The 24,077-nt window shown below is 42.1% G+C and overlaps 1 protein-coding gene across 3 annotated transcripts in view; it reads left to right on the top strand.

Moving 5' to 3' along the window:
* Positions 1-24,077, top strand: part of nrxn3b (neurexin 3b) — a 259,015-nt gene that overhangs the window by 88,807 nt on the left and 146,131 nt on the right. The window contains exons 11-19 of one of the 3 annotated variants that reach the window (XM_071924920.2): positions 6,783-6,986; positions 8,876-8,902; positions 10,826-10,945; positions 11,745-11,857; positions 12,406-12,674; positions 13,794-13,984; positions 14,563-14,736; positions 16,066-16,092; positions 19,429-19,548. In XM_071924920.2, the coding sequence (XP_071781021.1) occupies positions 6,783-6,986; positions 8,876-8,902; positions 10,826-10,945; positions 11,745-11,857; positions 12,406-12,674; positions 13,794-13,984; positions 14,563-14,736; positions 16,066-16,092; positions 19,429-19,548 (1,245 nt within the window). The remainder of the gene's footprint in view (positions 1-6,782; positions 6,987-8,875; positions 8,903-10,825; positions 10,946-11,744; positions 11,858-12,405; positions 12,675-13,793; positions 13,985-14,562; positions 14,737-16,065; positions 16,093-19,428; positions 19,549-24,077) is intronic. The other 2 variants (XM_071924923.2, XM_071924921.2) reach the window with 2 other exon arrangements.

Raw genomic sequence — 24,077 nt, forward strand, 5'->3', positions numbered from 1 at the left:
GCCCTTGTTTCTCCCCAATCAACTACTTCTCAATCAATCATCTCCTCTTCTTTTTTTCTCTTATTCTGTAATTTTTTTTCTTTTTCCCCTTTGCCTTGCTGTTGTTTTCTTATTTTGACATTCTATTCCACTTTTCACATGTCCTTGCCTTTCTTCCTCTGCCCCTCGCTGCTTCTTCATCCTTCCCATCTCCACTCATTCATCTCATAATGAGAAGCTAGTGTCAACAGCAGCTGCCTTTCATTAAGCCTGTGCTGCCCCCCGATGGTGCGTGTGTGTATGGTAGTCCTCTGGTCGTCTGATAGTGTGAATGTGCATGTGTGTGTGTGTGCGTGTTTGTCTGTCTCTCTCTCTGTCTGTCTATGTGAGTGTAAGAGTCAAGGTTTCGTGTTGTATGTGTCGTTTGTATGTAGGCCTTGTCCTTATATGTGTGTGTGTGTGTGTGTGTGTGTGTGTGTGTGCACATGCATATACATTCATGTTCGTATTCCATGTTCGTGTTTGCGTACAAATGGATCCACGTGTGCCTGTGTGTGTAGCAACCCACTAAGCAAGAATTTTACTCCCATCACCACAAACCGTCATTAATCATAACTTCAACATAGGTTTAGGTTAAATACAGCCACTTGGCTTTTAATAATCCGCCTTACGATGATGTAAATTAGCAGAGAGACTGTTGAAGGATGCCGTCCCATGGCTTTTACCAATGGTGGGGTCAAGCCGATGACACAGTGGGAATGATGCATCCCCTATGATGTTCCTGTTCCTATACCGAGAATAAATACACAATCGCAGTATGATGCCCATTTCAAAATCATACTTTAAATTTAATGTGCGCGGGCTTGTTTCAGACACCGATTATATCTGTCACATGTTGATAAAGCTCTGCGGATTTACCTCATCCCCGCGTAAAGCCTATTCAATATGTCTGATGCACAAAACCGCTTACTGTTTCATATTGACGCTACACCACCCCTTGTGATTTTTGATATCCTGATAAATTCATCTCTGCCAGGCCTGCTTAGGTTGAGCATGGCAGGCCATTTGATAATCCCCGATGAATGTACTGTGGATACAAACTCTTCCTCAATGCTACTGTCTGAGTGGGCTGGCATTCTTCAAAGTGCTTAGTATGGACTATTTAAAACATCTGGACTGGGAATATACTGCATACTGTTTGATATTTGAGGGCTTCATTCCAAAACAGTATGTGTCCATTATTAGGTGTTTGCAATTTTGTAAGTGTGGGTGTCAAAAAAAGAATAGTGAAGTTCTTTCTTAGGCATAGCAGTCTTTAAAGAGGCATTATGCAATTTATGACCTCTATCTGCGAATAGGAACTGCAGCGACATCACCAGGTCTCTGGCACAGCACCCGCCCCTCCCTTCCCTTGAGTTACGGTCGCCTGTAATTGACACAAAGTCACATTTTCACAAACAGAGATGAGTAAGCAAGCTAATTAGAGCAGAGATCCAACAGAAACGTCAAGTGAAGAGGTAATACATCATGATCTAAACTACTGTGATAATAATACTGCCTTGTCATTTGTCTTTTTGGCTCGAGGACGGGGCTTTTAAGCCTCCATAGCCGAAACGTGTTGGGACGCCGGTCGCTTGCTCGCAGAACCGTCCTCCATCACCGAGCAGCTGGAAATGCGTGGAGATTAGAAAGGAAAGCAAGTGTCCTTTGATTCTACAAGGAAGTTGTCAGGCTATAAATTTGTTTACTTGTCATTTATTAAGTGTATCTCCCTCACGATCATTTGATGTGCAGTGGCAAAATGAGGACACACCGCCAGGGGAAACATATATTTTTTAGGGGATACAAATTTCGCCGTAACACCATACATTGAATTTTGAAAGCCAGCAATCTCAGCGCCAGGTGAAGTAATCATTGAGTCATTGGTATTGATCAACAACCCTATCAACCCTCTGCAGATTTATTATGGCCATTTTTTGCTATGGGATAGGGCTGCACAATTCTGCTGCACAGCCCTACTATGGGACAGTAAAAATCGTACTTATTGCCCCTTTAACTCTCGGGTTTATGATATGAGGAGTAAATTTGAAAGGGAGTGAGGGGGAATGGCATTCCTCTGGTTCACACAAAATATATCACACTTTTAACTTAAATGCAGAGGTGATGGTAAGCAACGCTATTTTATCACTCACTACTCTAACACAACTTCATTAGGTGTTATTCAAATCTCAGAAATCCAAAGTTTACCTAACAGGCATAGGCTAATGAATGAAATTATGCGGCAATGTGAAACTATATTTTAGAATTTAATTGCACATGACTGCTGGGATTTTGTTCTTAATATATGCAACTGTTAAATGGCATTTTAAAATGTATTTCTGCATGTTTTATAGTATATTGAAATAAGTGACCTCTTTTCACAAGGCGCTTGGACTACAGAGGTTGTACTTCTACAGTAGAGGGTTGGGATATTTTGGGTTGTTCTGATGTTCCTGTACTGTGTGTGTGTGTGTGTGCGTGTGGGTGTGTCTCCAGAGTGTGTCACATGGTGAGGATTATTGTGGATAACGTCCACAGCCAAGAGCCTCTTCTGTTGAGTGGAGCCATTTCCTACTGCCTCACTGTGTATACACATTGTACATACACAGTGTACACACACACACACACACATACACACATACACACACACACGCACACATACACACACACACACGCACACACACACATACACACACACACACTCACAAAAGCAGCCTAACACATGATCACACACATTTTCTCCTACTTTTGACATGAAATACCCACATGTGCACTCACAAAAGCAGACTAAAACATGCTCACACTCATTTTGTCATATGTACACACTCACACACGCACATAGACACACACACACACACACACACACACACAAACACACTATGTGCCTGCGATGCAAGATTCTTTATCAATGTCCTAATCCTCACTGTCCATGCATTTTTTAAATTAAGATTGTTGACACCCCTCGTGTGTGGTGTGTGTGTGTGTGTGTGTGTGTGTGTGTGTGTGTGTGTGTGTGTGTGTGTGTGTGTGTGTGGTGGTGTCTGTGGTGTTGGTGGTGGTGAGAGGGGTTTGACAGGCATTCACATGAAACGCCACAGTGACAGTCAAGGCCCTTGTTGGTTTGTTTATCAAAACAAAGACTTGTCATTCTGTCAGAGAAGAAAATGATTAAATAATCCTACACAGTTACTGCCAATGCAAATAAACAATGGGGACATTGACTGAGAAAAACAGAGAGAAAGAAAACAGATTTCAGAGTTTGAACAGGACTAAAAGAGTGTGTGTGTGTGTGTGCGCGTGTGTGTGTGTATTGAAGGGATCTGACTAGCCAACTCCCCCCTCTGTACCCTGAATATTTGTCGAGCTTTTGACTTAATAGCTTTCCTCCTCCACCATCTTCTGCTTCAATTGGATTGCTAATTATGTAAAGTGGTGCTGGAAAACACACATGCACACACACCCACACACACACACACACACACACACACACACACACACGGACAAGTAGCAGCTTAATTACCATCTGAAATGAGGTCCTCATTGCTGCTGATATCTCTCTTAAGAAATACCAAATTATAGAACAGCATATACTGTAGCTGCCATACATGCGTGTTTTTGTGTGTGTGTGTGTGTGTGTGTGTGTGTGTGTGTGTGTGTGGTTTATTTAAAGTAAGGCTATGTCGATGTCTGTGAGTGCGATCACCTGCAGAGTCTGGCTGAGGCACATTATTAGCCGCACATAGAGTATGAATGGCTACAATCACAGCACCAGTCTTCACTTGTGTAGAGCATGATGTTTAATTCCCTACAGCGGTGTAAGATGCAAGATGCTATTTGGTTCAGCCATCTGCTTTGAGTTCTTTACAGCTCTGAAAGTGCTTTTGGGAATAGCGATCAAGCTCCGCATAGCATGACAACTTGCCCGGAGATCCTGTGATATCCGTAATATACAAATAAAAAATGTAGAGCGGAGGATAGATTGCGGCGCGGGCGAGCGTATTGTCAAATTGGTTCGAAAGGTTTCCGTGCCGCCTCTTGAGACAGGCTGAGGGTGTGTTGCAGCGAGGAGTAAAACACCTCAAGCGATTTAAACGGGGAACTCAATCTCACGACAGATTTGCATATCGTGTTTGCATGATCTTGGACGGTTCAGTCAAGATTTGTGTACGTGAAGAAGTTTCTTTAAAGAGAGGGAGAGAGAGACGGAGAGACAAGTCTTGGAGCTGCTCAGGTGAATAGGAGGCAAAATTCGTAACCGTTACCATGGCAAAGAAGTAAAGATCGTTTATAAAGATCGGAATTTCATCTCTTCAGTAAAATAAGTCTGCTCCGCCGTGGAACAAGAGAGCTGAGAGCCAAACACTAGGAGTTTGAGTTCTTCATTGCTATCTAAGAGCAGACATGTCCACTTGGGAGGCCGTTTTGAGTGCGTACTAAAGTAAAATTCGAAACATTTGAGACAATATTCGGAAATATTGTTACCCAGGAAGCTGTGCCAGGTCTGTTCGAACTCCAGAGTGAAGATCACAGTTCGCTACGTGGGCTACTTTTCCTTCCTGGTCTTGTGTCCTTCCTTGTCTGTTCGAGTTTTCTTAACCGCAGATTGACTCACACCAAGTTTTTCTTCGAGTGTAAGCTTGGGAGCTGACCTGGCTCACAAATCAATACGCGCCTTTGTCAGTTAGAAGGTCTGTCTGTGGTTGGTGTGTGTGTGTGTGTCTGTGTGCACGTGCATGTGTGGATGTGAGACTGTGTTTGTGTGTGTGTGAGAGAGAGAGAGAGAGACACAAAGAGAGATAGGGAGAGAGAGCCTGTGCGAGTTAAAATTGAGTAGAACAATGGCGAGCCAAGGTTTCATTATCCTCCAGGCTGTACCCACACAGTCGACAGCTTGTTCATAGAATGGATTTTACAACACCCCTAAAAGCGAGACAGACAAACCTGGGATTTTAACAGCAGCAAGCGCACTGCTTAGGAAAACAAATGGTTCAAAGATTTCGCCGTGCTTATATGTGAATTTTAGAACATATCACTTGGATTTGGACATTCTAATGGGAATTAAACCCCATTTTCCTATTACTTTTTGCATGGGGAACTATATTTTTTTTCACTAATTGATTGGAGTATGCCGATATATTTACCATTAAATTCACTAAACCACGCAGCAACACACAGTATGTTAAATGTAGGGCTGCAACTAACGATGATTTTCATTTTCGATTAATCTGTCGATTATTATCTCGATTAATCGATTAGTTGTTTGGTCTATAAAATGTCAGAAAATGGTGAAAAATGTCGATCAGTGTTTCCCAAAGCCCAAGATGATGTCTTGTTTTGTCCACAACCCAAAGATATTCAGTTTACTGTCATAGAGGAGTAAAGAAACCAGAAAATATTCACATTTAAGAAGCTGGAATCAGAGAATTTTGACTTTTTTTTTTTTTTTTAATTACTCAAACCGATTAATCGATTATCAAAATAGTTGGCGATTAATTTAATAGTTGACAACTAATCGATTAATTGATTAATCGTTGCAGCTCTAGTTAAATGTGACATTGCATTCCTTTACAGATACAACGGCTTTCTCATGTGATGCTCCAAAATCTCTCACCTACAGCCTCAGCATTCCCCTAGACGCAGCCGAATAGTGGTGCATTTCTGAGGCCGCAGGGCTATTTTTCCTTTAAAAGCTGAGGTGTCAAAACAGGTATTTCACGGCTGGATGCCCTTTTTAATCCGTCTCTCTCCCCAAGAGGCTTCCAGTCTGCTGACAGTCTTCCTCTTTCTTTCTCACACTCGCTCTCACTCTCTCCGTCCTAACTTGTAAGATGGGAACAGAGTGGGATAGTTCAGCCCGGCAGTCTTCAAGCCTCCACGATCTATCTGTTCTTATTATCTCTGCTTAACTACAAGGCTCTTTGTGTTGTTCAGTGTGTGTGTGTGTGTTAGCGGGAAGCAACTGCGTGTGCGAGAGAGTGACTGCTTCCGTGTGTGCGTGTAAACGTGTGTACTTGTATGTACTCGCATATATGCATACCGCATCTATTCTACATTTCCGCTTCTGATTTTCTGATTGGCGGGAATAAACTAACCGGCACCTATGGAGGGGCGTTGCCGGGGAAAGGACGAAGCGGCACACTGATTAAATTTTCTGCACATTGAGCAGCATGTGTGCCGAAGCCTGGGCTCCCAGACTCTGTGCCTGTCACTTGGATGGATGGTGAACACGGCTGCAAGTGAGCATGTGGGACATGCGTGTGTTTCCCGTTGATAAAATATGAGGGACATGCATGCCTGCGTGTTCCAACTTAAAAGTGGGTCTTCGCTTTTTCCGCTGAGCATGTGTGTGTGTTTGCTTTCGTAGCGCACACTCTTTTATCTTATCCGAAGCTTCTGTAGCATAAATAAAGCTGTCAAAAGGAGGTGAGGCATATGCAGTATACAGTATTGCCTCACTTTGTCCTCTTATGATGGTATCTCTCTCTCTCTTTCTCTCTCTCTCTCTCTCTCTCTCTCTCTCTCTTTCTCTCTCACTTACACACACATACACACGCTTGCATTGCACACACGTGCACACAGCCTCTTTTCCCATGCACAGAGGTCTCCCGCATGGTTTTTGATGGTATCATGTATATGAAAGTGAAATGAAATCAAACCATTATATTCAATTTCGACACAGCGTAGGATATACATTGAGCACGGTCATTACCAGTAGTTTAAAATACCAAATATATATTGTTTTTCCTTTCCTCTCCTCTCCACAGAGGCGTCGATCCTCTCGTACGACGGCAGCATGTACATGAAGGTGGTGATGCCTAACGTCATGCACACCGAGGCCGAGGACGTCTCCCTCCGCTTCATGTCCCAGCGGGCGTTCGGCCTGCTCATGGCCGCCACGTCCCGCGACTCGGCGGACACCCTGAGGCTCGAGCTGGACAGCGGCAGGGTCAAACTGACGGTCAACCTAGGTATCGTATAAACCGTCCCTGCTGGCTGACCTCAACTGAGTTCAGGGGGAGGCCTTTGTGTTTTTTTTGTGTGACATATATTTTCTTTTTTTTTTTTTACAATTTTATGTTGTTGTTTTTTATGGTCCAGACCTGATCTCAGACCTAACACATACTAAAACAGTTTTTGTAGTTCGTCTTCGTAGTTGCATGAGTTGTTTTTGACTTGCCTGGACTGTAAGTTTTTTCTGCTTTGATGCTTAGATGTCTTTGTAGAGTTATACATCCATCAATCTAACACTTAACAAAGATATCCATGCTCCGCAGCACATCTTTTGAACAGATCACAAATCATTTTAGTCATGCTCATGATTGCATTTTTGTTAGCCATTTTAGAAACAGTAAACACATAAAGTATTCCAAAGGCATAGCACTTCACTTTTTGAATTCCTTACGACTTTAATACATGGCACTGTCCTCCTCAGACATGCATTAGATCAGACAGTGACAATTTAGATTACTTTATTCCATCTATTCATAAGTACATGTAAGCATTTACACATTTTAGTGCTGCACTGATTGCATACATTCTTATCGTGTGGGTCTGTTCCTGTGGTTCCTGTGCTCTTATGTTTTTTGTTTATTTTTTTTCATGATAGCAGGTTCATGATTCTCTCTGTCCATTAGCAACCCTTGGTCTAGCTGGCATCTCCCATGCCTTGTTCAAAGATGGCACTCACCCCTTCAAAGGCCCCGAGCCTGCGGCCCGCCTGGCAAACAGCCCGAGGCCACAGCACCCAGCGCGCCTGCAGATAGTGGCATATGTGGCACATTGAAGGAGAGCGCGAGCCTTTATACAAATGATCTCAGACTAGATAGATTCTACATAATGCATATATGTACATACAAAGTACCTGTTAAAAGAAATAGAAATAATTTACTCTGGCAGGCAATGCACTCACTTACCACAGATACTAAAATATTACACTCGTACTCCATATTTCATGCTGTTATTCTGCAATTTGGTCATTCCTAAAGCACACGATGGAATAGTTTATCTTCAAAATCCATATAGATAAATGACTATTCAAGGTAAATGTTCATACATCACAACTCAATCTATTTTTCATAGAGCTCTCACGTGCAGGACACTTTAGATGTCTTACATAGTTAACATGGCACACAGGACCCTCTGGAAGGGGGTCTCTAGGCCTCTGTACGGTGCTGGTGCTCCTGGCTCGAGGCTGTTTGCTCCCACTTTTCTGTTGCGGTTGACGGCACATGACGAGCCTGGTCACATGGATCCCAACCTGCACCGCTCACCTGCCAATCGCAGGTCCACAACTCTCCTTTAGACGGAGATTTTAGTAGCCCTGTGAAGTTTTAATTACATATGGTATAAAATTGTTTGATTTTTATCTAACGGGCTACTAGTATGACATTCTGGCTCCATTTGTTGGGTTGGAAAATCGATGTGGCCATTGAATTGCAAGCGACCATTTTGTAATTGATACAGTTCTAGTAAAGAAATAATTCAACAAATAGTAAAACTCCATAATAACTCTTTCGAAAAATTGGATTCATACAATGCTATTAGCATACCTGTAATTACATGGAAAAGTCAAGTCAATCCAAGTTTGACCAGTCAGTTCAGTTAGTACAGTAATATTGACCAGTATTGGCACAATATTATTGACTGTAACATCATTAGCTCAGAAAATGGATTGGATTGGAATGAAATTGGAATGTCAATATAATAATAAGGACAAGCGATAGCCAACCAGGCTAATATGGCCGCTGGCGTCATGTGACCGTCCCCGGAAGGTGGCTTTTCTTGTTCTTGGATGTCTGCAGCTGTAACCTTGAAGGATGCGATTTCATCTGTCACTTATTCTCCCCTCCCCATCTAGACTGTGTCAGGATAAACTGTAACACCAGTAAGTCAACTCTCCACTTCTGGAGCCTTCTTCCTTCAATCAATGTTTGATTATAGCTTGTGTGCTAGATGTAAGGGTGTAAATGTGTGAATGCAGGAGACTGATAAGAGGATTACTCAGATAAGAGGAAAAAAGTAATAGCCAAAGATCAAAGTTATGCAAGTTTGACTTAATATATTCTTTACATTTTAAATGCCCCATTTTTCAAATTAACTCAGGCAACTAGCTCTTAATCTTTCCTTTTATGCCTATAGCTACTCACTGAACATTCACACTGAGTTTTCCCAACTGTATTGGCTATTGTTTGCCAATTACACTGTAGTATAAATGCTGTGTGTCTCACTTGCTTTCTGAACATTTTGCTGAAATTTCCTCTTTTGCTTCATTTTAGTCTTCCTTACTTTTTAATATACCGTATACTGTATTGCAATAGGTGTAATGTGATATACAGGTGGAATTAACTGACAGGCTCTTACTCATACAGAGGTCTCTTATTTTTCAACATTTGAAAAAGTGCTCAAAGCCTCACAAAGAGAGAAGGGGTATGTTTGTGTGTGTGTGTGTGTGTGTGTGTGTGTGTGTGTGTGTGCGTGCGTGTGCATGTATGTGTGTGTGTGGTTGTTTCACATCCAATCACAGTTGAGTGGCAGATTCGAGATGCCTGTTCATTCTGATTATGTTGATTAATGTCACTAATTAATGATCCAACAGGTCATGTGAAACACAGATACACGTGCACACACACACACACACACACATACACAGACACACAGACACACACATACACATGCTGCAAAAGTTCTAAGGTTGAAAGGAGATAATCATTAATTTTAGATGTGATCAATGTGTCACTGTAGCTAAATTTGGGTCCAGTCAAATCAGTGGCTACAGAGTAAACATGAGTGATATCAATACTATTCAATTCATCAATCACTCAGAACTACAAACATGTAAATCATTAATCAAGCAGTTACTCAATTAATTAAGATTTGGAATTAAGAATCAATCAGACATGGCAAGATACAGATTCACAATCTCTTTAAAACACCAGTGAGTGCAGCATTGCCCAGGATACAAGTCACAACTGCTCTATGCAGCAAAAGTAATTTGATCCATTTTGATTACTTCAAAAATCACGAAGAGTACTTGATTAGATATATAAATCACATCCAATACACAGTATGTTATACCTCAGTTTTCAATGGTGGGTCAAAAGTGCAAAACAAAAAATTTAGTCACCAAATATAAAGCTAAGATCTGGACTAGAAATTAGTTTCACTAATTAAAGAACACCAATTAATGGGATTTTTAATCTATGGTCGATATCATGCAGCAGAGTCTGTGGGAATCTGAATTTCAGCTTTGGCCTTTTGAAAAACTCAACAGCAGTGGGGCCATAATGCCCTCTTCTGGTTGGTTGAGGGAATACTTTACAAGCCCTAATCTACCCAATTAAACACATACGCTCCAGTCTACCTGAACACATAAGCTCCAGTCCACCTCTCTCTCTCTCTCTGTCTCTCTTTCTGTCACAGAGTCCTTTGTATGAGTAACAGCAAATATTTTCTGTCATTTCGCTGTCAATTGTGATTTGTTGTAAGGTTTTCCTCTGTTGTCAAATCCAAACCAAATCTTTGTTTGAAAAGTAAGAATGTTTTTAAAATGCTAGAAATGTAGTCGCACTCACTCACGCTCCTATCTCCAAATGATGAAAGACCTCGCTTACTCTAAGAAAATGTATTGGACACCACACATGGCCAATTAAACGTAAACTTTAATGTAGAAAACGGCATACTTGTTTAAGATCAAAGCATCTTTTCACGGTAAATCCCCTCAAAGCGTCCCCTGCTCTCCTGTGAAAACAAAGAATTGGTTTGTGTTGTGCTTCCCCCTGTCCCTCGACTAACTAACCCTCCTCTTCAGGCAAGGGCCCTGAGGTTCTTTATGCTGGACAAAAGCTCAACGACAATGAGTGGCACTCAGTGCGAGTGGTCCGCCGCGGTAAAAACTTCAAACTCACCGTGGATGAAGACATGGCTGAAGGTATTTCTTTTAACCACCTTATCATTTGCTATTTCACAGTGTGCATGATGTGCATGACAAACAAATGGTTGGATTCATTTTGGATGAGGAGGATTTTTATCTGTCTGTTTTATTTCATATTCTGAGTTGTTGATGCCATTTTAAGGTTTGACCGATATGGGTTTCTGAAGGCCAGTTGTTATTTTAACTGTTATTTTTGGATTGAAGCTGTCAGTAGCAAGTGATTTTTTGCCAATATCTTTAAATTTGACCATTTTCATGCCAAAAAATTTCAGGTATTCAGTGTTTCCTCCAGAATTTATTCTTGGCAGGGCGGACAAGCATCTGAAACAGTATTCAAAAACTAATCAAAGTAATAATTGTGTGGAATCTGATCAAAACGCATTAGAATCAGTTCAGTTTAGGAGGTTCCTATAGACAACCAGTGTAGTAATGATAAATTATACTATTTATAATCAAACTACATCATATCCATCATATCAGAAATGGGTGACATTGACTGCCTGATATCCGATATTTAATAAAAGACAAATATTGTCCCAATATAAAAGGATATATCGGTCTAACCCTATGTGATTTCATTTGTTCATTCTTCATTTGTTTAACAGGAAGTCTTTAATGTCAGTTTATAGTTTTAGCTCATTGTTAACGCTGGTAGGATTCAGTATGGCATGAAGCAGAAGTGTTAGTTTGCAAAAATCAAATCCTTTGAGGTCGCAATATACTCCTGTCCCGCTTCTCCTCAACCCCCTCATCCCCTGCTTCTTCTCCTCTCTCTCTCTTCCCTCTTCCACTCCAGGTCAGATGGCGGGCGACCACACCCGTCTAGAGTTCCACAACGTGGAGACCGGCGTCCTGACGGAGAAGCGCTTCGTCTCCGCGGCCCCCTCCTCCTTCATTGGGCACCTGCAGGTACAGTAAAGACATGAAACAGTGCATTGCATTTCATCAGGACTGGCTACATCTGAACCAGCATCTGCTTAAACTGTGGAAGTGGAAAATGCAGATTTCTGATACGTTAAATGATTGTCAACATCGTTTATCGTCTCAGTAGGCAAATAGCAGATAGAATTCAACTACAGGTGTCAGTAAGGATATATTTGTGGCAATGTACTTTATGATCGAAATGAATGAGTCTCATCTTCTATGCTTTGAAATTCATTCATTATGATGATCGTTTCCCTTGGTTCAATATACGACTACTCAAGAAAGAGTGAGGTAGCACATTCAAAATTGGGGGGAAAAAAATGACAGTATACAACACTTATTTAGAGAGCACAAAACCCTAACACATTTCGTTTTGGTTTCATTAGAGTGTCTCCCTTCCCAGCCGAGTTTCCCTGGGTTATTTTACAGTATCTGTCATTACTCAGTTATGTTATATATTACTCAAGTGATTTTCGCTTCAGCATTCATTTTCTAACCAGACCTTTTCTTACCAACCTGCGTCTCCCCCTCAGAGCCTCAAGTTCAATGGCATGCAGTACATCGACATGTGCAAGAACGGAGACATCGACTTCTGCGAGCTCAACGCCCGTTTTGGCATGCGCTCCATCATCGCCGACCCCGTCACCTTCAAGACCAAGGGCAGCTACCTGGGCTTGGCCACCCTGCAGGCCTATACCACAATGCACCTCTTCTTCCAATTCAAAACCACCTCGCCCGACGGTTTCATCATCTTCAACAGCGGAGACGGGAACGACTTTATTGCCGTGGAACTGGTCAAAGGGTGAGTGGGACGGTGATGATGGTGGTACGGTTGTTTTATTCCATAGATATACTGTATGTAGTGCAGGGACCCTTTTACATTTTAGAAAAGCAGCACTGTTGTGAGTATAGTTGGTTTCTTAAGGCATTGGAAATGTGCTGACCTGACCATCGATCCTAGATCTCCATGCCTCTTATAAGCATGTAGGGGAATAAATATCTCACTGTGATGCAGCAAAACTTTTATTTTTCTTTCTTTATAAATTTAGCTATTCAGTACCTGGGCAAAGGAATGTGGCTGTGTGAGTTTTTCAATTAAGAATGCCTATTAGTCGGTCTGGAAAGACATTGTTTTAAGACATGCGGTACGATGTCTGTATTTTTCCACCGCCATCGAAGGAGGGACAAGAACTGCGATCACCTAGTTTTATTTCCTCCTCTCAGCTGAATCTTCACAGATGCGTACACACACAAAAACAACACACACAGGCACACACGAACACGCACACGTACAGATACACACACACCTACACACACACGCACACACACACGCTAGAGGCTTGTTTGTTGAAGGCACCAGAGCTTTCCCTCTACAACCACCCAATCCACCTGCGCCTCCTTGTTCTCTCCTCTTAAGGACACAAACGCACACTTGAGTGTCTACTTTTAGGTCTCAGCGCAGGGGAAAACAATTAAATTGGTACACCGAAGAAGAACAGTCCTTTTTGTTGTGCCCGTGGTAATACTTAAGTGGTTTTCCTTGTCACTTTGTAACATTCTGACAGCGGCAGTGTGACTAGTATCGCATCCAATGCTGTCCACCACTGCTGAAGTACCTTTGATCGAGACAGTAAACCCCTGTGGCTGTACATGCTTTATAAAAGGGTCTTTTTTCGTCTGTGTGTGTGTGTGTGTGTGTGTGTGTGTGTGTGTGTGTGTGTGTGAGTGAGTGAGCGATAGAGAGAGAGAGAGGGGGGGGGGGAGGGCAATATAACAGCATAAATCATGAAATCATGAAACTGAACAACAAAATATTCAAATCCAATCAATGAATTAAAGTCTGGGGGAAAAAAAATGAAATTTAAACTGAGCAGGAATCCTGATTTGCTAATCCGCTGTTCTTCTTTGTCATCTCCTGCAGGTTTATCCACTATGTGTTTGACCTGGGGAACGGGCCGAGTCTATTGAAGGGCAACAGTGACAACCCGCTGAACGATAATCAGTGGCATAACGTGGTCATCACACGGGACGCCTCCAACACTCACACCCTCAAGGTGGACACAAAATCAGTCACCCAGAATGTCAACGGAGCCAAGAACCTGGACCTCAAAGGTACCGCATCCCAGTTTTGTAGTTGAGACGATACTCTGGTATATGGAGTGTATCCATCTGTAAATCTGGGGGTGCACTGTACTACTGCACCCAACAAACAGCCTAAATATCATTAACACATATGAACACACTCATAATGCTGTATGGTGGTAAAGGGTTGCTGAGTCATTAGTGTTGGTTTTGGCTGCACTTTAAGGGGTTTCGCTCCAAAATGCTATGCATCTATTTTGAGAACGTAATCTCAGTGACGCAGTCTGTCAAGAATATCAAAGAGCCCATTCCATCCTAATGGAATATTTTGTTGGTAAGGTCATGAGATGTGGTTGTGATTGAAATATTATTTTGAAATGAGGTGTAATCAGCAAATGTTTTTCATTTTGAAAGGTAATTCTGCATGTCATTCTTTGTTTCCAAATTGATTTGTATACTCCAATTTCAACACAATAGTAATTTCCATCAAATCCATCCATCCATCCATCTATCCATCCATCCATCCATCCATCCATCCATCCATCCATCCATCCATTTACTCACTCATCTGCCTTTCCCTCCCTCTGTCAACCCCTCTCTCCCTCTAGGTGACCTGTTCATCGGAGGCCTGGGACCCAACATGTATCAGAACCTCCCTAAGCTGGTGGTTTCTCGGGAGGGCTTCCAGGGCTGCTTGGCCTCCGTTGACCTCAACGGCCGCCTGCCCGACCTCATCAGCGACGCCCTTTTCCGCAGCGGGCAGGTTGAGCGTGGCTGTGAAGGTACAGATATAAGCAACATAATCTGCTCTGAGCTGTTATTAAACTAATTAGGGTGCACCTCAGTAGCCCTAAAGGAATGCCTTGGCATTTTAAATCCTACTTAGTTTTTTGATTTTTTTCTTCGCCAGGGATTTGTCACATTAGAGGGAAAATGTTTCAAAATTTGTCCTTCAGTTTCTGTAACAATGGCTCGTCAGCCTTGTTAGCATTCCATGTTGCACCAATATCTGCAAGCCAACTGGAAGTATTAAAAACTGAAGAACAAACTGAGAAACTTTTTTTTCCCCCCCACAAGTGTGGTGAAGAAAATTAATCAACTATAAAATTAAAAATGGTTTTCCTTCTTTTAAATTGTAGATTATTTTACAAGGCAAACTTTTGTTTAAAAATTACCCCTTAAAGATGCTTTATATTAATTTGGCATTTGAAGTAATTCACTTCACATTGAGGTGCACTCATTATTAGATTTTTGATTTGTCACCCCTTACTTACACTCATGCACCCACCCACCTGCCTCCTATTCCCTCTTCAGCTCCCAAAACTCCTATTTCAATGCAAGGCAGCTTGTTACTAATATAAATTTCAAGTGATGAATATATACAATCTATATATTTTTCCCTAAATGATAAGTTGCTGATGGTGCAGTATTTGTACAGCAATACACCGATTAATGTTTTGGCTTCTTACTCGTGTTACTTTGAGTGTGAAATTACACTAAGGCTTAGAGGAAGTCAGGTTTGATTTGAGGCTGTTTTCAAACATATTGGATATTCCTCCTCATAAATGGTTCTTGCCAAAACTATCTGTGCAGATTAAATGTTCAATAAATTAGTTATATTTCATTTAAAATATTCAAATACAGTATGGAAGCTCTTGTGTGTGGTTCAGACTTCCTCATAATTCCTCTAGAGGGCAGTAGAAGATTAAGATTTACTCACACACAGTAGTCTCTGTAATGACTTTGCTTTGGTCCGGGTGAAAGCACATGGCAATTAGCTGTTATCTTTACACTATGGGAGTTGTACTGTATGATAGCCTTTATGACCAGAAATGTGGCCATGATATTTAAAGCCAAAAGTCATACTTATAACATCCAGTGATATGACAGGTGAAAAAATATATAGGAACTCACCCTTGATTCCTTTTTATTACTTGCTCCCTTGTGCACACTAACAAATCAACTACCTTGCCCCACGTTGCACTTTGTCAAACTGAAAAAAACCTGTACAAGATTTAAGCACACTAACACCAATGGTCCCTCACTAACCTTTACTCTTGTTTTCCGCTCTGTTCTGTTCTGTTTGTTGTTTTCTTTCTGCGCTAACAAAGTTGGTTTCACCAAAGCCGACCTGCAAGGTAGAGGGTTCAACTCCTCCTCTAGGAGGCCTGCTTGCCTGAAAGACTGCTATGTGCAATGCATCGTGGGTGTCACCATGGCAATAATGTCCCCCAATGCTGCAGGAGGGACTTGCTCTCTGAAAGCATAAATAGATAAAAAGAGAGAGAGAAAGAGAGACCTTTGGAAAGCAAAGCGAGAGATGAAGGCAACCAGAAAGGTTGAGAGGCAAAGTAAGGAGCTGGGATTTGGAAAGCAGTAACAGGGAGTGAGGCTTGAATAACGCTGCTCTATGAATCAAAGCAGAGGGAATGAATACGGGGGCTAGAATGCATACACACAAGATGTTGCTTATCCATAAACATGTGGTGGTCTGCTGGCTGCATAGCTAGCCGGTCAGGCCCAGCCCATTAAACTTTCAGCAGAATCTGGATCTCTCACATGTTCTCTGGGGCTGAAGAAAGAGGAGAGGAGAGGAGAGGAGAGGAGAGAGATATACAGACATACAGTATACAGACAGAGAGAGATGCAATTGAATGACATTCATTCAAGCAGCCAATTTGGAATAATTTCTGGAGGAAATTCTGTTTTGTTAGCACATCATATTATGGAACACATAGTACAGAGAAATAACAGTATAATTACATAAATATCACTAGAAAATCCATTGTAATTTATAGCAATACCTGATAAATATGAGTAATTATGAATGAGGGATTTCTGGGGCAAACTGTGTGATTGTCAATATTACTTTATGCTAATAGCATAATAATGTTACAATGCTATACCTTGTGTGCAGACAGAATAATTACCTTATTATTTAATAATTTGGAAAGATTTGATATATACCTGCCTTGATACCTCAATATTACACAGAACACAAAATTGAACCTTTAGCTTTATATTCAACATAGTTCAGCAGAGCGATGAGGGTTTCAAAATTATCACCCAGTGCATATTCTGTAATTATTGATTACCACCATGGCAACAGCGCCGACAAATGAGTTCAGCCTTGCGGCCCCGATATTACTGTGTTTACATTGGTATGTGTTGTAGATGCATGGCCAGATAACATTTTTCCCTCCAAGCTCAGTCCCAGTGTAAGTGTCGAAGGAATATATTTGAAGTTATACAGAATTATAGTACATAAATACAGTATTAAACAAAACAAGTCGGATATTCTATCGTGATCATTGTGCTAGTATGATGGGATGAGATGCAGTATAGTTCATTAACCAATTTTTTATGACACTATATGATGGACAAAAGTAAATATTATGTACTATGTGCAGGTCAGATAATACCTATATCTGCCAGTCATAGAGACAGGTTAAGGAACATTATAAGACAGAGCCTAAAAGCAGAGGCAGACACTTTGTGGGAGTAATGTATTCGGGTATGAAAAGGCCAGTTGTGATGTATTACAGGCTGGCATAGACGAGAGAAAGAGGCTGTCACTGCACTTCTAAACACTGTCAGGGTGGTGCTGATGTATCTAGCCCCTTTCTCTCCTTCTCTCTCTCTCTCTCTCTCTCATTCTTTCAAAAACCCGTCATGCTTGCTTCTTCGGCAAGATGAGAAAGTGTTTTTCAGAGAGCGAGTGGCCTCCCGCTGAAATACTCAAACAGAGAAATACTCACTTGCACACGCCAACAAGCACACACTGATGTATGTATGCATACGCAAGCACACTGATACACATGATACACACATGCACACACACACGATCTTGGGGATGCGTGGCTGACTACCATTACCGTACATTACACAGTAAATGCACTTTCAGCTGGCAAACTTGCTCTGTTTTCCACTTCAAATGTCTTCTTCTCTTCACATTGTCTTGCACAAGACAATTGCTCTTAAACACCGTTTACTTGCATTTGTCTACCATTTATTTGGACTGTTTCTTCTTTTTTTTTTATTTATTATCTGGAGGTCTTTTGATAAGGTGTTCCCCTGTGTCTATGTAGACTCCAGTGGGGATTGTTTATCTCGTTATCTATGCTGTGCACTTGTCGTTATCTGCATTCCCTCTCCGTATAAGTATTCAAAAGTATGAGCTATGTGTGGTGTAGGAGAATGGCAAACACACATCCAGTTTGACTTTGAATACCCTCCTCAACTCTCTCTGACTGAAGTGCATACTCAAGGATATGCACTACGTGTTCTCAAGTGCACTTTACTTTTCTTTTCTTCTCCGCTGTTCATGAATTCTGTCTGTCTAGTGTGTCTAGTGTACGGCGTGTATTCTCACAGTGAAAGAGATGTTTGGAAAGAAGATTGTCAGAGACACTTTATGCCATTTTTATGGGTATTGTTTAATGGAATCTTTTGCCATGAGTCATTTGTAAAAAGGTTGTTTTTTTTATTTTATTTTTTTTTTCTGTCTCGTCTTGCTTGTCCACAGAGGGAATGCAGTGTTCTAAGCTTTACTTGGATAGAACTTTTCAAACTACTTGTTGGAATGATACAAATTGCATGCGTCTCCACCCTGCACACACAATCCAAAGAAGGAAATTATGGGATGTTGACAGTGTCATCACAAGACGTCACGGCAACCCAGAACTAGGGGTACAACGCATCCGCAGCAGCATGTTTTAAGTGCAGATCAGAATATACTGAATATCGCTGTTGTCCACTGAAAACCTTGTATCTCCAAACTTTTCAGAAACTAAGAAAAACAGTCTTGTTTTTAGCTTGATGGCCATGCAGTTTTGAGTTTAATTGGTTTTGAAAAGGTTTCTTAAACCCAGAATTTTCTCAGTCCATAGAGGAGCATGAGATCCTTCAACTGAAGTTAAAACATGGAAATCACAAAGATTAGAGTTATTAGGTTTTCACCTGACGACGACGATATGCTCTTTTCTTGTGCGCTATAGCTAGCAAGCACTCTATCCAGCAATTCTTTTAATGGTACCAAAGATAACAAAGTCAAAGTGTAGCATATTGAAGCTGAACCGGGTCTAGCTTTAAATGTCACACACTGTATACGCCAATGCTGTTTGAGCTGCGTGCTGTTCATCCTCTGAAAACCAAAGCAAAAACCTGGTGCGTCCGCTTTGGCTTGACGGTGCGATGCTGCTTTAACCAGCATGATACAAGATTCACCAGATTGAGTGAGTTATACTCCAGGTCGGGCTTCCTGTGGTGGCACTGTCTGCTCCTTGTTCTTTCTTCTAGGCACACATGTTGTACGCCTCTCTCTAGAGTGCATTTCTTCTGCATGGGTCCTGCAATGTTTAAGCTCAGTAGCGCCTCCTATTGTTGCTTGACTCTGCACCTGTGGTATCTCTCTTTGCCTCTGTCTCTCTCTCTCTCTCTCTCTCTCTCTCTCCCTCCCTCTCCCTCTCATCCAGGCCCCAGTACCACCTGCCAGGAGGACTCGTGTGCCAACATGGGCGTGTGTATCCAGCAGTGGGAGAATTTCACCTGCGACTGCACCATGACATCTTACACGGGGACTCACTGCAACGACCGTGAGTACTACTGGGTTTAAGATTTCCATATCTTACGCACGTTAACACACATGTGCATTCATTCAAGCCTACACACCTGTCCTGACACACTTACTGTACACAGACATCCTGAATCAGAAACCCACATTAGCACAAACACACATTCACTCTGATAACTTACAGTAATTAAGCACACAGCACATGTAAAAGTGCAAACACACACACACACACAAACACTTTGGCACACATTTACACCCAACTGAAGTGGCTGCACCTGTGGAGCCATGACATCCACTCTGGGGGGCGCCACTCAGCAACCGTGAGTACCTTCTCCTTGAGTCAAGGAGATGCTTGCATGAGCGTACAGAAGCTGTTTCACTCATTTGCCCATAAAGTATTGTCCGATTCGCTGCATGAAAGTGGCGTCGGAAGCTTCATGTGATCTTTAGATGAAGCTGTGGAGACTTGTTGGAGAGTCGGGGTGTTTTGCTGCAATGCAGGGCAATTTGTTGCAACAGGTTTTATATCTCTGGCTTTGAGTCAACGGCTGTGACCGACGATGTGTAAAATATCCACGTCTACCTCAATCGCCTTTTCATAAACGCCCTTCAAAGAGCTATCGTATAGTCAGAGGGTGTGTGGGTGTGTGTGTGTGTGTGTGTGTGTAGGGATCTCTTATCCCCATGACAACAGGGGACTTCCCCTCAGTAATCACGGTTGGCGGTCTTTCATTTAGCGGTTAATAGTGGGGGCATACTGCTGCTGGGCCAGACTAATGAGGTGGTGGAGGCTGTAAGGAGAGCTGCTCTCTGTGAGCGCTGGCATCCCCTAATCATCCAGACCCTGCTGCAACTGACACACAGATACTCTGTCAGTCCGCCTGTCTGTCTGGCTGCGGAAATGTGTGTGACTTCATATCTCTCAAATACCAATGTCTTTCTTTCTTTCTTTCTTTCTTTCTTTCTTTCTTTGACTTTGAGTAGGAGGTTGCATTGATTTCGTATTGACATGGATATATTTCTTGTTGAAACACACAGGCTTCAATAGTAATTTATCTTACAATTGTATAAGTTATGTATAATATTGGCTGGACTGTTCTACCCCATATAGCATTGTTAACTGAGTGGTATTCTCCTTTAAATTAATTGTTCAGTTGATTTTCTTTTTTTTGTGTACTCTTTTTTTACCAGCCAGTTCTTTTCATTTTCCCCTGTGCTAGAAACACAAAAAAAAAAAACTGAAGAAGCCTCCTTGGCGAAATGCTTTTTGGTGTGTCCATCTAGCCCTTCACAGCCTTGTAGTTTGTCCTTTTTGAAATTCTGGGACTTCAAGTGTGTGTAAGGTACCCAAACAAATGTATTTTGGCATTATTGGCTGCTCCCTTGATTGCATTTTCACCCCCTGAGCACCTTTGCCATTTGCTTCCCATGCTGTTTTTTTTGTCTAGAAACGAGAAAAGAAATGATAAAAGGAGTGAAAGGAGAAAAAGGGATAAAGGAGACCAAAGCCAGGCATGCAGCCAGTTCAGTTCAGGAATACTTTACTGGAACCATGTTTACATTTCAAAAAGCACACACAGGCCTACAATACAGCAGCCAGCATCTTGCTTTTTATTTATTTTTTTTTTCACCCTGTCTGACCAAGATAAGGGGCCCAGCTTGTTTCACACAGATTGACCTAATCTTCCTCTGCGTGCCTCTCTGTTGACTATGAACATGACAGCCTGTGTCCTGCGAGGTTTCATGTGCTGAGCAGTGCAGACAGAGTCCACTAGGTGGCAGTAAAACCACAACCAGGACCGCACACTGTCCCTCTGCATTAGGAGAAAATGAGATGCAATCCCCCGAGCATGAAATCAGCTTTCCTCTTATTTTCCTGTACTGCCTTTCCTCTCATACTTCTCTCTCCCTTGCTCTCTCCATCTATCCTTCTGCAAGCACACAGCCCATCCGATCTCTACAGTTCTTGATCTTAGAGAGAATATCGTGCAATCTCCAAAACAATGCAAAATCCAGTGTAGTACAACGCAATCATATCGCCAACAATGTTACTGTTCGATTGAAGTAGTTTGATAAAAACGAAAACTGTGTAGAGCTGCGCAGTGTGTGTGTGTGTGTGTGTGTGTATGTGTGTGTGTGGGTATGTGCATGACTGTGTCTTTTATTCAGTGAGCACAGCACCGTGTGAGAGAGTTTCTAATTAACAATGTGGGAGTGGAGCCTCTCTCTCTCTCTCTGTTTCTGTCTGTCTCGCTCTCTGATAGCTGGCAGCAAATATCAGTAATTGTCTGCCTCTGTGACTCTGACTCCGTCTCTATCCACTGTCCAAATGAAGAAACTTGGAACAAAGTAAAGTGAACATTTTTTTTTTTGCCAGTAAAGCCGTTCACTGCTCCGGCTATATGGATTGTTAGCCTGAAGCCTCTCTGCCCTCTGTGCACCTCGCCATTGTAGCCAACAAGGCTCTAGGTGGCGGAAAAAAAAAAGAAGTAAGCAGGCGAGAACTGTCTGCGCTCCTTCCATTTATTCCTGTGTACCTCTGCAGCCTGCACTTTGTGACTGCGCACCTTCACTTATGGGAACAAGACACAAAGGAAATTCACAGGGCTCTTTGCACCATACGGGCCATTCTAGGAGCCACTTGGATAATCTCGAGGTACATGTTGTGCCCAGTGCTGCTTCCCAAAAAAAAGGAGAAAAAAAAAAAAAACGGGACTCCTTTTTATAGCATTTTCATCCTGCTTGGTTCTGGCTCACTGCTTTTGTCATGCTCATCTCCATCCCCCTGTCGTCTCATATTCATCCCCCTCTCCTCTTCGTCTCCTCTTCGTCTTTTGTTCCTCTCTCCTCTCCTCTCCTCTCCTCTCCTCTCCTCTCCTCTCCATCTCTCTCTCTCTGTTTTTTGTCCTCCCTTCTCCCTGTCAGTTTCTATGATTACCGCAGAGTTTCATTTAAATCCAAGGACATGGGAGCTGTGGGCCAAATGGAGAAGAGCAGCGGACACTCGTCTTCCACATCCAGAGCAATTACTCAACTTACGTAATAGAATTATCTCCGCAAAGGTCGCTGCATTGTTCCACTGTCAGGAACATAGTAAACAAACAGAGAGAAAGACAGAGAGGGAAGGGAGGGAGGCAGAAGACAGGCAACAGAAAGCTGTTCATCAGTTTGTTGTTGACATCAATAATTGCTTAGATGGATTTTGTGATGAATTTCTCTGTCAGGGCAATGATCCCCACCAACCCCCTGCTCCTGCTAAACCCAATGTCCTTAATTTACTTTTCAAGACGTGCTCAGAGGGCTGTAACCATATCTGGCTAACTGTCTTGACTACTTACATAAATGACAACATAACAGCAGCGTTGCTTCCTTTGCTATTTAAAAGAAAATAATCATTGAATTCGCCTCATAGCCATTTCTCCCTGGTTCGTTTGGGAGAAGAGCGAGGAGGGGAGAGGGGAAGGAGAATAGACGAGAGAGGAGGGGGTTGAGGAACAAGCGCTATTTCTTCTGGTTCACAATGTTCTACAGAGTAGAAAATCAGCAATAATAACAGCATTTTTCCCTCATCGACTTATATTTCTGCCCAACATTGTTAAAACTGAAAAAGAAATCAGAGCGACACAATGGCACTATTCAGTATGATATGACGACAATGATGAGGAGTGAAGGTTGTGGAATATACAAGCAAACATGAACAGACACACACGCACACATATGGACAGACAGGTACACACACACTTAGACTCTTGCACACATGCACAGACACGCACACACTCACACACACACACACACATATGCATGCACACAGCGCTGGTAGATATGAGGAGGCATATCCATAGACCCCCTCATGCATACTGGAAGAGTTTTCATTGGAACGCTGAATAATTTAACCTGCTGTCACTGTAAATGGGATTAAGTAGTGCTGGCTGGCTTGGGCTGGCTAACAGGTGTTCAGCAGGGGTTAGTTGGCTATAGCGTGCCAAGCACACCCGGGGAACCATGGGGCTTGGCTTGGATTCAGCTGGGCACAGATGTATAGGTGGCAACCTTACGCCATGATACATGAACAACTTTTTCAGCCAGTGGAGACAATCAGCATTACTATCAGCAGGGAAGAGGGACAGCAAAGTGGACAAAATCAAGTTGGGTGACATATTATTCTACAAGAAACAAATAAAAAGAACGTTTTCCCCTCAAAAACACTGTCCATCCATTTTTAGAGTTACCTAAAATTCTGTGTACCATGCCTCCTAACGGCCACTAGGGGCAGATAGGCTAACCGTGAGCGAGTGAGTGAATGAATGTGTGAGTGAGTTACTTTCTGGATCCATGAGGTGTTTCACATCTAAAATTATAAATTAATCCAACCTCAAAATCGTGCTGTTTTGAAGGCAAAAGTGTTGGCATGCCAACTTGTTAGCAACTTGCTAGTAACTTGAATGTGTTTCCTTTCATGCCAGCAGAGAGTTTATCGAGATAGACATAACTTTTTCTGAAAGGTTGTTATCTCATTTTGGACTGAAGCTCTTAAAATGTACTGTTGGTCAT

This window comes from Centroberyx gerrardi, chromosome 18 (genome assembly GCF_048128805.1).
Source record: "Centroberyx gerrardi isolate f3 chromosome 18, fCenGer3.hap1.cur.20231027, whole genome shotgun sequence".
In the NCBI taxonomy this organism is placed as follows: Eukaryota; Metazoa; Chordata; class Actinopteri; order Beryciformes; family Berycidae; genus Centroberyx; species Centroberyx gerrardi.